We start from the raw sequence: 16,094 nt of genomic DNA, 5'->3' as shown, positions 1-16,094 counted from the left end.
ATTGACGCAGTTATTGATGTGACGGCGTCCTGTCCTAAGAAACCAGGCCTTAAGGTTTGCCATGTTTTGAGTGTTATTGCTTATTTGGCTATATTTGTTTATAATATCGCCGTTTGTTATTGTTTGGATCATATCATAGCGTGCTTGAGGAATCTTCCTAATGCAATTGTTGTCTGTTTCGTTTAAACTTAAATTGAAAGAACGCGTTATGTTGCAAACACTACAAGTATAATATTATTGGATGGCACCCTTTTTCAGATTTAGGCTTAAAAATCAATCGGACGTAGTAACCCGGACGTCTTACGACGAATTTTAACCTCTAGCCCCATCCGTGCTTAGCTTTACATGGTCAACTATACATATCCAGAGCCGTGATGGCGCAGGAGATAGAGCGATCTCCTTCCAATGAGGTGATCCGGGTTCGAATCCCAGCGATCCATACGATTTCCGAACCCGGCTCGCACCAACCACCATGCGGACGCAAAATAACCTCAGTTGAAAAATATAACCGTAGATTAGAGTCATCTTGCAGTCGAGCTAACCGTGGGAGATTTTTCGTGGTCTTCCACTCCATGTAACGCACATGCGAGTTAGTTCCATCAAAAAGTCCTCCATGAAGGCAGATTTCTCCCACTATTTGATCCAGGATTGTCTTCTGGATTGGGTTGAAAATGACAAGGCTATGGAGTGGAACATCAGTAGTCATAAACCCAAAATTGGGTCGGCTGTTCATAAAATATTACCTGCACCTACCTTTTCTATACTTTAAATTACTTAAGGAGGTGAAACAGAATTTGCGATGAAAAGTTTCTATCGTTGTATAGCTTCCTCTCAAGTCTCACTTAAGCGTGATATAGAAGTTTAGAGAGAGAGGTGTCAGTTTAGATGTCGACCACGTCGTCAGATTGTTAAAGCCTTCGATGCAGGTTAAAAATTTGTTTTGGAAAAGGTCGAAAAGCATAATTGGTTATGTGCATTTTACATTTACATGATCGACTTATCGTAAGAGAAATGAGATGGTGGATTGACGCAGTTATTGATGTAATTTTGTGGTTTATAAAGAAAAACGATGTTATTTATTTATTATTTTCAGGTCAAAGGTTATTAAATGAAGAAGAATTTTTTTCTTGGATGTCCCACCACGATGTGAAAGAAGATGCAATGGCTGATCTAATGGCCGCTTTCAAAGTATTCGATAAAGACGGAAATGGTTATATTTCGAAGGTAATTTTGAATAATCCTCCTCTGTAGTGGGTCTGATCCTAAGACACGCTTTCCAGTAGATCACTAAAGTCAAACATCACTAGTTGTGGTCAACGTGCGGGTGTGTGACCACCTTGATTCGCCTGTGATGTTTTGGTCCTCTTAAACCATTCTACCGTAAAATGCTCGACTTCGCTTGCAGGTGGTCGGGCTACCAAAGAGGAGAAGCTATCTCCTTTACAGAGAATTTGTGATGTTATGTCTTCTGATCATCCTTGGGGATGTTTCCAACTGTCGCCAATAGCTCATTGTCTACAGTCCTTGGCCAAATTATTAGACGCACTATAAGATTCTATCTAAAATCTTAATTATCAGGTGATACTCTATACAGCTTTATTGTTTTTACACCGCTGAAACTGGTTTGCACTTGTTTACGTTCGTGTACCAATGGGTTAAATTAGACGATATATTATATAAATATAGAATATTTATTATATCAGGTAAAGTATTATTATCTATATCTATACATAATAAACGCGGCTGTGTGTGTGTCTGTAATCACAATATATCGCCCCAGAAGCCTCACCCAGTCACGAAACTCGGCACATAATTGTGTTTTGACATAATGAAGAAGTATTTTTTTTCTTTTTCAAAAATTTGGATTAGTTTTTTAGTTATCAGTCATTTTGTAAGAAAATCTATGCTTTTTCGTCTTCAAAGAGCCATATTCAAAAAACTATTAAAAAATGCATATACTTTTCTCCACTCTTATAAATGTATGCTAATGCGAACCTTACAATTGAAATATTAATTTTCGACAACTTAAACCAATAATATACGAAGGAATTAATAATTTAATTGTAAGGTTCGCATTAGTTTACATTTATCAAAGTGNAAAAAATTATATAGAAATAAAAATTGATACCATAAAAAATTTATTCGTTTTCGTGTTCTTTTCATGTATTTGGCATTTTAGTTTTTTTTTTCTTAAGCGTTGTAGCTATATAATTTCAAACATCCTAAAGAGCTATAACACATCTGCAGCAGAACTGGATATGAAGACAAAATTGCAGGACAGGAACACTTTAATTGTCCACTAATCTTCAGATTTCCTGCTATGTTTTAAAAAACTTTATTTGCGAAAACTTTTAGCGTGGCGGACAGCTGGCCGCCTTAAGCGGCTAGTATTGTAATAATTAGATCAAATGACTAGATGCACATAGTGTGTTTTAATAACTACATGTTGTGCACTAGTTTATAGGCAATACTTTTATATCCAAACACACATGTTACGGGTTTTTTTATTCAAGAGATTTTTTATATACTTCCTATTTGTATTCATTTTTAAGGTAATGCATTACAATGTTAACCCATTTATACACGAACGTAAACAAGTGCAAACCGGTTTCAGTCGCGTGAAAACAATAAAGTTGTACAGCATCAATTGATAATTAAGATTTTACATAGAATCTTATAGCGGGTCTAATAATTTGGCATCTAATAACTTTATAAGTAATTTTTAAACCAGGTGGAATTAAATGCATTTTTTTCTAAGCAGTAAATCAAATGTTTTTGTTTCATAACGTTTTTTTAATCAGTTTTTCAAAAAGTCAAAGAGACACATGGTAATTACAATGCTATATCACTTGTAATGTTATCGGTTATACCGGCATGCAATTGAATAAAACAACGTAAGTGTAACCCTTTTGTGAATCACATACATTGTTTTTTTTATCGCACATCAGTATAGGAACCACGTGTTTGTCATAAATATGAACATTGGTTTCTTAAACCGGTAAAAACGAATTTCAATATAGCGATGCATATAAAAAAATATCGATATTTGACATATCGCGACATTTTTCCATATTATTTTTTCATGGGCCAACATTTTCATCTCCCAAATTAAATTTATGAACACTAACATCGTATTCAATAGTTATGCATAGTATTCGCTTTATTTTTTTAATATGTTATGCCATCGATAATGATTGCTACATTATCGTAGTTTATATGCGTTATCATTAATGATCACAATTTTGTGGTATTTGAAGCACTTTTGTGCATTATCAGTAGCCGAAGACCTATATAAAAAAAATTCTGGTATTGTTCCAACTGATAGTGATCTAGCTTCATGGTGCCAAATGCAGCAAATTTCAAGAACCATGTAATCTACCTTTTTAAAGTTTAAAAGAAATACTATTTAAGAATATAAAGATTATAAGAAACATGCTTACCTTTTTAAGATTATAAAGAAATATTTTTACTTATTTAAAATATTAAAAAACAATATTAAGAATGAAAATTATTAATTTAAATATATTTATTTTAACGAAGAAGAAAAATCGTTTTAAATTTTTTTCTAAACTTTATCTTTTAAATTGAATTTTAGTCGTTTGATTCTCAATTTCAAGAACAAAAATTAGCGACTGTCAATTATGTTATAGAACCGCATTATTTGAACTATTGAATTCAAACTAGTAGTGCCACCATGGAATTTAAATGCTATTAAAAAATCGTTTGCCTTCTCATATTTTCTCTTTACCGGAAAAAAAAAGTGGCAAAAATATCATCAATATTGCAACGTAACAAATGAAAGTGACTCAGTATTTGTTATAAATGTCAGTACAGAGGAGAAAGTTGATTTTGTTTTTACTTTCTTTAATAAATTATTGCTTTTTTTTTTCTTCTTTTCTTTCATTTTTTCTATCTGAAGCCGTTCGAAACTTGTTCTGATCTAAGTAACAGATGTTTTTATATGGCTTTGGAGTTGTCACTCAGAACAATAGAATACGTCTGCATAATAACAAGCTTAATTAGTCACGTGAAGAAAAAAAAGTTTAACTAAAATATCTGCGATACCTAATTTAAGGGCCTGTATTTTAAAAAGGAGAGAGCTCAACATTTATACACTTCTATGAGCCGATAATAATAGTAAACAATTATAAAATTTTGATTTAAAAAAAGGGATTTTAGAAATGTTTAATAAATGTGTTTATTATAACCATTTTTTTTATTAAAATTATTTTCAATTTTGTAACACTAAGAGAACATTTGAATTTCTTTCGTCTGTTTGTAGGATCTGTTTTTGTTATAAGTAGGAAAAAAATAAGTCATATTAAAATGAACCGTTTATTAAAACGCTTAGAACCTTGGCCAAGCTTTTTTATTTTTCTTATCAGGACACTGTGCAACGTCACTGAAAGCTGTATGAAATTACTAACTACATGTTTAAATTTCGTCATACTTAAGCTTATGAAACACGTTTCTGTTAACCTAATTAATCTAAAGCCAACGGCAATTGAAGCACACAAAAAAAAGTTATATACTATCTAAACTAAAGTGCAAATTCATCTGGGAAAATTGATTGATTGTGGTAAATCTTAATTAAAATACTTTGGTCCATTATTGTTTATATCTTAATTAAAATACCATTATTGTTTATACCAATTGGTACTGAATTACAATTTAATTTTTCATAAGATACCTCAAAATATTATATTAACTTCTGATAGTAGTTTCAAACCAAAATATGTAATAGATTATATTTATTCTTAAACTGTAACTGTGTTTCTTAATGACATTTGTGAGCTTAACAAAAATATATATTTTCTTCTGTATTGATATTTTCTAATTTTAAAAGGATGAACTGAAAACAGCTATGGACACAATAGGCGAGCCCATGTCAGAAGGTCAGCTAGATATAATGATTAAAGAGACAGATACCGACAACGACGGAAAAATCAACTATGAAGGTAAAGTTCTTACTTATATGCAACGTTGTGTAGCTTTACTTCATTCGGTATTTTGGAAGTTCTTTAATTTCATAAGAATAAAAACTCCTTGGCAGTTACTGACAATGAGCAGATTCAATATTATCAACAAATATTTGTAGCCAGCTTAAAAAAAAAATAAAGAAATAATTATAAACATTTAACTAAAGAATTATAGAGAACTAACGTATTTTTAACGTTTATTTGCTCTTTTATGCTGCTTTGGACAGGCTTCGTAGAGGTTCACAATAAAAAAAATCAGGACAACATTTTACAAAGAAATAAGGACAAAATCAGGACATTTTTTGGGGTAATACCGGTCCATGACATTTCAGTCCCTGATTCAATCCATGTCCAGTTGTTATGGTAACCCTTTTTAAATAATTTCTACGTTGTAAAAAAGAAAATGTTTGAAAAGACACTGAATGCTGGCAGACAAATATTAAATATTATTACTTACATTTGAAGCAATGAGATGATTTTATTTTATAACCGTCGTTGAACAGCCGACCCACATTTTGGGTTTACGACTACTAATGTTCAACTCCGTAGCCTTGAACCCAATCCAGAAGAGAAGGGAACTCCAGTATCAAGTATTGGTAGAATTTCGCCTTCGTGGAGGACTTTTTTGATAAAACTAACCCCTTACATAGAGAGGAAAACCACGAAAACTGCCCATGACTAGTCTACCACAAAGGATATTTAATGTTTACACTGTGGTAGGTGCGAGCCGGGTGCGGAATTTGAGTCCCAGTTATGACTGGGATCATTTTATAACTGTGGTTGAACAGACGATCCAATTTTTGGGTTTAAGACTACTAATGTTTAACTCTTTAGCCTAGTAATTCTGAATCCAATCCAGAAGACAAGGAAACTCCTATATGAGTACCCCGAGAGGTACTGATTTGTTAAGGAAACATGGAGGACTTTGCGACCCGACTGATTTAACGTGCATCAGTCACCATCTACGAAAAAGCTAGTCTTCGGTCGGCGGGGATCGAACCCACAAAGAATTAAAAAGCAATGGGATGAGTCTACTTGTATATACGTGGCATCAACTTAGGAAGATAATAATCAGTCATGCAACTTTATTCCGAAGAGTCAATGTTTCTGTTGGAAACTGAGAATCAATTAACCTTGTGAAGCTTTATTAACACAGCTTATCAGTTAAGTCAAAATTGGAAATAATATAAGCACATTTAGCGAAGTAAAAAATATGTATCAGGGGTCTGTGTAGGTATTTTTAAGAGGTAATTTTGTGAAAATTTAGACATAATTTGTGAAAATAAAAAATTACATTAAATATTCAACACAAAAATCTGCTCAAATAGGAAAATATTTTCAAAAATTGCGACTACGAGCAAACAATCATTTATGACTGGTAAATTTCTATATATAGTTTTCCCGTATGTTGTGTTCATTCTAGACCTTAAAAAAGGCAGGAAGCTAGAAACTGAAAAGGGCACCCATCACAAAGAGGGAATTGGTAACAAATATTTGCCTAACTTTTAAGATACCCAAAATGTACAATAAATAAGTTTTTCATTTTATCATTAAACAAAATTTATTTTCTTTAAAAGATAAAATTTAAGTTAAATATAATTCCTCAGTTAAATTCGTACTTTCTATCAATTAGTTTTAAAATGAGAGCAATTCTCGAATTATGAAAATGTTGCTCGTCGTAACTTATTAAACATATTGGGATTTTAAAAACGATGTCAAAATGAATGAAAAACAATAAGTAATTGTAATAACTAGCGATCGAAAATTAATGTGGACTTACGATTTAAATGTCGCCAATCAAGCGCGTGAAAAAGTGAATACTAAAATATGAAACATTTCCACAAAAAAAAGATCCATAAAGGATGTATATTTACGGTAGAATTGATCTAAATTGAGAATGTCAAAATCGAAAAACTCGCTTGTCGTAATAACATTGTATAAAAATTATCAGAATAAGAAAAAATAAGTAGGAATTGCCGTCACAACTCAAACTATACACTCAACATACTGCAGTACTGGCAATAGCATATCTATGGAGGAATAAAATAAGTATTTTTACCAGCAGTGGATATCTTATCATCAAAATTTTCTTTAAAAATTTCTTCAACAAATACAGTGAAATTTGAGAATATACGGGTAAACAGGGGATAGTCGTAAAACACAGGAGTCCTCGTTAAAAAACACTAGACTTGGCAGGTATGCAATCTACTCAGAATTGAAAAACACTTTTTTGCCTTACAGAGTTCGTCCAGATGATGCTTTAGTACAGGATCATTATAATTGAATTTCAAGTTGTTCCAGACTACTTGTGGCGTCAAATGAAACTTGATTGTGATAACTAGATATTGTAAATATGTTTTTGTTGTAGATACTAATGTTATGTCAGTCAGTTTATTTACTTTAAAAAATAAAGTGTCCCTGTAACAAGGTTGTTCTATAAATACTACTCTTGTACATACTACCCATATACATTGGGTGTTTCATTAAAACCATATTTAAGATATAAAAGGTTTTCTACAAACACTATCTTAATATACACTAGGTATTACATAAAAATCATCCTATACAGGGTATTCCATAAACACCGCACTTAAGAGGGACCACAGGAGATATACCACAGGAGAGACACTTCACAACAAATTCTTTTTCACCTCTCTCATGGGTGCCACTCTAAAAATATATTTCAAGATTGAACTTCTTTTTTGATCAATTCATACAATCTAGAGTTGTTTACTAGAATTTTATAGCTCAACGACTCCAAAATGTACCTTTCTTTCTCACATATTAAATCAATTATCGAATTTTTTTCTTCATTTTATTTATTTATTTTTTTACAGTAAACAAGATTAAAATAACAGGTAACCTTGTACATCAATTAATAAACAAATAACTTTTTCACAAAGCTATAGATGGAAAAATCAACTATGNTCGTCCAGATGATGCTTTAGTACAGGATCATTATAATTGAATTTCAAGTTGTTCCAGACTACTTGTGGCGTCAAATGAAACTTGATTGTGATAACTAGATATTGTAAATATGTTTTTGTTGTAGATACTAATGTTATGTCAGTCAGTTTATTTACTTTAAAAAATAAAGTGTCCCTGTAACAAGGTTGTTCTATAAATACTACTCTTGTACATACTAATATACATTGGGTGTTTCATTAAAACCATATTTAAGATATAAAAGGTTTTCTACAAACACTATCTTAATATACACTAGGTATTACGTAAAAATCATCCTATACAGGGTATTCCATAAACACAGAAATCTGAAAAGGGTTTTCCATTTAGATATATGTTCATAATTGCGTTTAACGCTACTTGTTTAAGACCAGTACGTAATGTGTTTTTTTTTTGTAAGTTCATTGCTGAAAAGCCCCTTTCAACCGCTGCAGTACTCCCAGACAGAGAAAATATCAATTCCATTTCAGGTTCATTTTAGAAGTGAGGCGCTAGACTCTTGTAAGTTTACAAAAATTGAAAATGTATCACGAACATTAACGGGAAAATGGCCGTTCGCGCGGACGTCGGATTCGAGACATTCGTTGTCCGCGGGGAATTTTTGACCGCCGAGGACGGGCGGTTTTTCGAGCCCTGCGAGAGACACTTCACAAACAAATTCTTTTGCACCTCTCTCATGCACTCTAAAAATATTTCAAGATTGAACTTTTTACTAGAATTTTATAGCTCAACGACTCCAAAATGTACCTTTCTTTCTCACATATTAAATCAATCATCGAATTTTTTTCTTCATTTAATTAATTTATTTTTTTTTACAGTAAACAAGATTAAAATAACAGGTAACCTTGTACTTCAATTAATAAACAAATAATTTTTTTTTCACAAAGCTATAGATATCTCTACATATTTTTCATATCATTTATGTTTTGAATGACCTCAATTTTTTTTTTTTTTTTTTTTTTTAAAAAAGTCATAATCTCAATTTAACTATGGACAGCATTTCAAAACGGTGGGGAAAAATAAAACAAGAAAATTTACGAACAACAATGGTACAAATTTTGTATAAGCAAGTAGGTGCTGAAGTTCAATCTCATTTTTCATTAATGAGCTACATCATTACTTGATAATTGCACAATAATTATGAAAATTAACAATGTTTACAATAAAACGTTTTTTTATTTAACATAATTTTGAGGGAAAAACAAGAATTTCAATATTAAAAATAAATGGAAAAGAGATTAATTTATGAAACTGAACATACTGATTTCTTTCTCAGTACTGAAAAGTTGACCTCCTACCCTCTACTCTTTTCGTGCAAGCTGGCACATAAGGCCTCAAGGTCTTTGTCAGTCCTCTTGCCTCCTTCCGTCCATTTAGTGAAGTTTCAAGGTTCTCCAATAATTTGTTTGCATTTTAAAATTTTGTAAATATATTTTTTTAACATATGAAACTTTATGGCTTATTAAGTATGTCTGATTTCACTTCATCTAAAAATAAATTTTTATACACCAATAGAGATGAAACAGAAAGTTTTGCCCACAGTATTAAGTCCTTTCAATACATGCAGGGTATTACGTAGATACTGCTAAATATAAATTTTTAAAATCCTTTTACCAGTATGAAAAATACAGGAGGAAACAGTTGAAAGACTTATTCAAAAATCTTCAAGTTACAGCCACGAAGCAGGTTTTAATAGCATCTTAGTTTCTTTTTAGCTATAACAGAATTTGCAATCATTATTATAAGCACCTTCTTGTATTTATTGATGACTAGAACTCAAATTACACGCATTAAGGGCGGTTCTTACAGAACATCATGTATACTTCATCAAAGTTCCTTGAATGAAAATTAATATGCACATTAGAGGACAATAACTAAAATTTAAGTGATAAAAAAAAGCTATTGAAATATGATGTCTCACTAGAGTTGAAGGCTGTACTGTCATATAATTACAATATCGTGCTACAGGTTTCCCACTCAATTATTGAAATAAATCTCAGATTCTCCGAAGAAAATTTCAGATCACATTTTTACGGTTTTATACTCAAGTTTATAAATTATAATTTATAGAAGCAGTAGTCCCCTCTATATAAAGTAATCTGTAAGTGTAGTTCTTGCTTGCGATCAAGAAGCAAAATTGATTTATACAGAAAGCTTAGTTTTAAAAAACATAGTACATAATTGTCTTCTAATGCAAATATGAGTTAATGTAGAAAGAAATTTGACTTAATTTTTTCAATAAAGATAAACTAATATTCTAATAATTAATCTTATAATTATTTAATGGCAGAATTCTTATAAGACATAATAATGTTGTTCAGGGTACGTAGCCAAATCTTTCAACAAAAAATAAGCACCTTTTAAATACTTTTAAAGCATTAAAAAAATATTTTTAAGTACTAAACACATTGAAAAATTGCAAAATAATTTTCAAAGACATTACATGATCATGATAAAAAAAACTAGTTTCTCACAAAGAACTCTTTTTTGATTACATTAACCATTATAAAATGATCGAACACCAGAGGGTGGAAAATGCAGCCTGAAATTGAGAATATCTTACAAAGTTGCACACGAAAGTGCAATAATCTCACCGAACAAAGCTCAGAAGACGCACATGCGGACTCGCAAGTATTGCATTAAACATGTAAAATGATTGTGGTTGAATGAATTGTGAAAATGTTTAATAGAACAGTGTGAAAAGCACGCTTTTGCATAATACGTGTCGAAAATCTACATGGTTTAGAAAGAAAGAAAAAATCTCATTCTCGAAAAGGTAAAATTAAGCACACAAAAAACGAGTATCAAAAATAAGCACCTTTTAAAAAAACTATGCACCATGTTGTTACACTTACTTTGTATACTGCATATTGTTATTGTCTTCTGTAACAAGATTTTTCCAGGTTTTGGTCAAAAATGTAATTATACTAACGCAACATTTTTTCTCCTAATTCTAGTTTCTCAAATACAGCGGGAACCCTAGTACTACTCCTGATTATCATTAAGTTGGACGAACACATTGGGTGCATTTACTATTAGAAATCCAGTTTATTTCCGTTAAAAAAAACACTGTACATACATGCATAGGATAGAAAAAAATCCAGTAGATTTTACGAAATATAAATTTCATAATTGTTGCATTATCCTACCTGCCAAAACTGTACAAATAAAATAACGAAGAATTTACTAGCGAAATTTTTTAGGCTACGAGTAAAGTTTTGATACATCATGTAAATCAAAAAGAGATATTAAAAATTTGAAATATAAACTACTTTATTTTATAACTGTCGTTGAACAGCCGCCCAATTTTGGGTTTACAACTACTAATGTTTAACTGTAACCTTGTAATTTTGAACCCAATCCAGAAAACAAGTCAGCTCCTGGATCATGTATTGGGAGAAATTTGCCTTTGTGGAGGACTTTTTGATGGAACTAACCTGAATTTAGTTATATGGAGAGCAAAACCTCTTTCGGTTAGCCTCTAACCCGTGATGCGTCTACCACTGAGGATATTTTACGCCATCACTGTGGTCAGTGCAGGCTGGATGCAGAATTCGTATCGCCCAGTCAGGGTTGGGATTCAAATCTGGTTCACCTCATTAGAAAGTGAACACTCTATCCCCTGAGACATCATAATAGTTCGACTTAAACTATTAACACTGAACCTGCTGCAATGCTGGCATTAGTCATCAGTGGATATTTTACCACCAAATTTTTCTTAAAAAATATCAGAGGCATACCTGCCAGGGAAAAAAATAGGAACATGTCACACGGCCGCGACATTAAAGTTTACTTCTTTACACTAAATGTTTGTATAATTGTAACGGAGATTTAATGTAACAATTATTAATGATTATAATACATATCAACTGACAAGAGTTCTGATTATTATTCTTATTCAACAAACTAATTAAACAGAAATGATAGCTGATTTTAGTAATTTAAAACATATTTAAAAACAAAATATTTTATTATTACTCAAACATATGTGACAATAAACACATATAAAAAAATAATCAATTATTCTTGTTAAGTGCTACAGTTGTAGCAGATTTGGCTGATTTTAAAAACTTTTCATCAAACACTTGTCTATAACAAGGCTGTAATTTTAATATTACATACGCCGAGATTTTTGGTGAGAAATCTGTAGTTACTTTGCTCTCAGAACACACTTCTTTGAAATATAAGAGAAGACTTTTCCATTGTTCAAGTAAGCGAGTGATACATTTACCAAGGGATAACAATCTTGTCGCACAATGTTTTAGAATTTTTTTACCACCTTTTTTGTCAAACATTTGAAATTTTTTAAATTCTAATTTTCGTTTCCCACTTCTATGAAAATAATAATAAATATCTATAAGTAGGTCATCAAATGAAATGGGCAAAGTCTTTGCTCCTTTTTCAGCCGCCAGGTTGATCAGATGACAAAGGCAGACAAAAACTAACAGATTAGAATGATTTCCCTTGAGATATGCACCAACTTTGTTTTTCCCAATCATATTCCTTGCATTATCACAGGAAAACGATAAACAATTTTCCCATGGTATGCTGTATTCAGAAAAAAAGGCACAAATTAGATTGGCAATATTTTGACCTGTACTTGAATAATTTAAAACTGGCAAAGATATAAGAGTGCAGCTCAATAACTCCAACACATCATCGAAAAATGTAACCACAATTGGAGACATTTGATTGTCCGACGAGTCATTGCTCCCATCTGTCGCTATGTTAAACACATTAGTCTTCAGCTTTTTTATAATTTGCTCGGAAGTGTTGTTTGCGATTTCTTGACCCAAATAACTAGTTTTTGTTTTTCTGCACGAGTATTTTTTTACCTCCGAAAAATTTGGAAACATCGCACAAAACAACTTTGATGCATGGTCTGCAGCAGCTAACGGAATATTGTGTTCAAGGAGAAATCCTGTGAATACAATTCGCTTCTAATCGATTGTAGATCAATAGTGGACTTCGCCGAATTTTTGTCAGATTACCACGTGGAAAAACATTCAAAGCTAAACTCAAATCGAAGAGATGTGTTCCGAGTAAACATTCAACACCGGTACGGTTGCAAGTAAAAGACAAGGAGTCAGGAAGCTAAAATTTCCTCTTGGTGTCTGTGAAGCGACCTGTACATACATCATCAAATATACGAATGGAGCTAGAGGCGGAGCTAAGTGATAATGCGACTTGATTGGATTTCGCCAATCGGACATGGATCGCTTTATAGAGTAAAAGAAAAAATTACGCTAAGATGAAAAATCTGAATATTTGGACCCAAAATCGTATTATCGGAACAAGGAAAATCGGAACCCTTCCGATAAAATCTGTACACTTGGCAGCTACGCAGGTGATTGTGAGCCGAAGTCAAAATTCTGGAAAATTCTTGAGTTAAAAAAAAACCAGTTTAAATTGAAAAAAATTTAAACAGGGTATTATTTTTTTTCTTTTTCTCAATATTTAATAGTTTACTTAAAATATATTTAAAACTTTACATTTTTAAATTATGACCTAGAAAAGTAATTAAAATTTACAAATATGTCTTTCTTCCTTGAGTTTATGATTATAATAATTATTTACTGATAAAAAAATGCATCTGGATCTCGTTTTCAAACAAAATAAACTGTGTTTTTAAGTTCCACCTTTGAAAATTTGATTTTTGGTAACTTCTGTGATCAATGATTTTTTTAAACGTCTGGACCTTCGATGTCCGGAAACTTCCGGAGCAGAATCAGTCCTGAAATAGGGAGAAATGTGAGAATATACAGGTAAATAGTAGATAGTCGTAAAATGCAGGAGTCTCTGTTAAAAACAGGAGACTTGTACAGAATGCATTATGTGCCAAATATTTTACATACAGAGAATTTTAAGCATTTTATAGTCATCAAAATAGAAAAACCATATTTTCCAGTTATGCTTGAAATGTTATGTATTATGTCTACTCATAATTTTGAATAGTAATTAATAGATATTTAATACATCATTAGTTAAAAGATTTTTGAATTAAGTTAAAAAAAGGGAGTTCTGATTAAAAAATAAACTGAATATTTTAGAACAAAAAGAGTTTCTAACTGATTTTTATAAATGAGACTTGCTTCATTATATATTAGTAATATTTATTGAAATATTCAAGCCCGCAATAATCTGTGCAAATTTACCTTATTTTAATGGGGAATTTTTTAGAAAACTTAATCAATTTCAGGGAATTTTCTGAAAGGTACAGAAAACCAGGAGAATTTTTATCAAAACCAGGAGAAACTGGCAAAATCCAGTAGAGTTGGCAACTATGTACAGGGTGCGTCAAATCTCTCAACAAAATATAAGCATCATTAAAGTACTTTTTAAGCACTATATACATTAACAAAATGCAAAATAATTTTCAAAGACTTCACATGATCATGATAAAATAACCAGTTTCAGGCTAAGAATTCTTTTCTTGATTATATTAGCCACCATAAAAAGGCTGAGAGATTTTTCAGTTCGATTTCTGGATTGGCACTTTCATACGTTACGAACCAACGAATTGTGGTTGAATGAAGTGTGAAAACATTGAATAGAACATTAAAAGAACCACACTTTGGCAGCGAAAATTGATATAGCGAAGGAAAAAAAATCTTATTTTTGAATAGGGAAAATTAAGCACTTTTTAAAAACACCAAATGAAAAAAGAACCTTTAAGGGCTTTTAAAAGACGAAAAGCAAAAATAAGCACTTTCTAAAAACGCTATGCACAATGTGTATATAGCTTGTCTAAAATAAGAACTCTTCCCGCCACAAAGCCTGAGGCAGTCTGGTGCTATAGAAACAAGAATGGTGCATTTTAGGGAGGGTAGCTTCACTCTAGGACTAACACAATAGACCGAAGAAAAAGTTCTTTTGCCGAAACCACCCCTAAACAGTTACCCCACACTCCTACTTGAAATAGTCATATCACGTTACCATTGTCACCGCCACAGGTCTAGACGAATGTCTGGGGGAGTTCTTATTTTAGATAAACTATACATGCAACATATATAGATATATATCAAAGGCAAGGCAAAACAAAAATAGGAAACAAAATATTTAATATATGTTGGAACACACAATATCTACAGTTCATAAAATTATTCATAACACTCTGAAAGCAGCAATGTCACTGTGAGTGAATAACAAAAGTCAATTTGTCACTATTAAGGCTGAATGCAAAGCTTCTTGGAGGTCAGTAGGCATGTTAACAACGCAGGCTGAAAATAGTTCTGCATTTTTCTGAAAGGGGGAAAAAAAAAGATCATGGATTAAATATATCAAAATTAAATTGTCTTTAAAAATTTAATTAGTGCTGCACATTTTACTTTAATAAACACATTTTTAAGTCCCCCCCCCATTCACATCGCCACCCTAGAGACAGAGACATTCTCAGGGTTGCCACAGAAAAAAATGGACAAAATACAGGTTTTTTATCATAGAAAAAAAAATGGGTGAGAATTTCTCACCCTTTCTCAAAAACAGGGTGAGATTTCAAAAAGTTAAGTGAGATTTCCTAAAACTAAAAAAACACAAAACTCATGAAAAAAAAAATCATTTCTTTAATTATAATACATTTTTAACGTCTTCTATTTTTAAAGCATTGAATATTTTTGATAAAGCATTGAATATTTGAATATTACATGAGGAAACCTAACCTATGGTAAACACGTGGTTGCAGAGAAATGTGTTCTGAAAAGAGTTCTGTGGTTGTGTTTTGTTGTTCGAAAAGGTTCTGAACAATACTGGTAAATAGGGAAGCTAAATAACGGGGCAGATGTTGAAAATAATGAAAGATCCAGGAAGATAAGTGAAACGGATTTTATTCTAAATGGCGTAATTCTGAGCTTTTTCCAAAATGCCAGAAATTCGCGAATTTTGAAATTGATGTAGAGAATGCTTGAATTTCTCGCGGTAATAATTTTTTAATGCGAGAAAAGAAAAAAATATGCGAGATTCTCGCTTTGTAGTGGAAACACTGTAATGATATAATATAGAATATGGACAGTAATAGAATATGGAATTGTCAAATGGAACTTCATTCCTAACAATGAAGAAATATTCTATTTTGCACTATATGCTATTTTTTATTATTTCAAATCATATAACTAAAACAGCTTACCATTCGTTAACAATGATTGCTGGTCAGGG

General features: G+C 31.6%; 2 protein-coding genes across 4 annotated transcripts in view; one reads left to right on the top strand and one right to left on the bottom strand.

The window, feature by feature from the left end:
- The window catches only part of LOC107454299 (calcium-binding protein E63-1), a 26,600-nt gene extending 19,194 nt beyond the window's left edge, over window positions 1-7,406 (top strand). For all 3 annotated transcript variants that reach the window (XM_043053032.1, XM_043053034.2, XM_043053033.1), the window contains 3 exons: window positions 1,094-1,224; window positions 4,847-4,958; window positions 7,221-7,406. In XM_043053032.1, coding sequence (XP_042908966.1) covers window positions 1,094-1,224; window positions 4,847-4,958; window positions 7,221-7,243 — 266 coding nt within the window. In that variant the 3' untranslated portion in view covers window positions 7,244-7,406. The remainder of the gene's footprint in view (window positions 1-1,093; window positions 1,225-4,846; window positions 4,959-7,220) is intronic.
- Window positions 7,407-14,987: 7,581 nt separating this feature from the next.
- Window positions 14,988-16,094, bottom strand: part of LOC107454300 (karyopherin beta 3) — a gene marked incomplete at its 5' end in the record, with an annotated part of 65,365 nt that continues 64,258 nt past the window's right edge. The window contains 1 exon segment of the mRNA XM_043053030.2: window positions 14,988-15,185. Within this exon segment, the coding sequence (XP_042908964.1) occupies window positions 15,096-15,185 (90 nt within the window). The 3' untranslated portion in view covers window positions 14,988-15,095.

Source organism: Parasteatoda tepidariorum, chromosome 10, assembly GCF_043381705.1.
Source record: "Parasteatoda tepidariorum isolate YZ-2023 chromosome 10, CAS_Ptep_4.0, whole genome shotgun sequence".
NCBI classification, from domain to species: domain Eukaryota; kingdom Metazoa; phylum Arthropoda; class Arachnida; order Araneae; family Theridiidae; genus Parasteatoda; species Parasteatoda tepidariorum.
The sequence above is the reverse complement of the archived record's forward strand: the minus strand, read 5'-3'. Positions and strand labels throughout refer to the sequence as shown.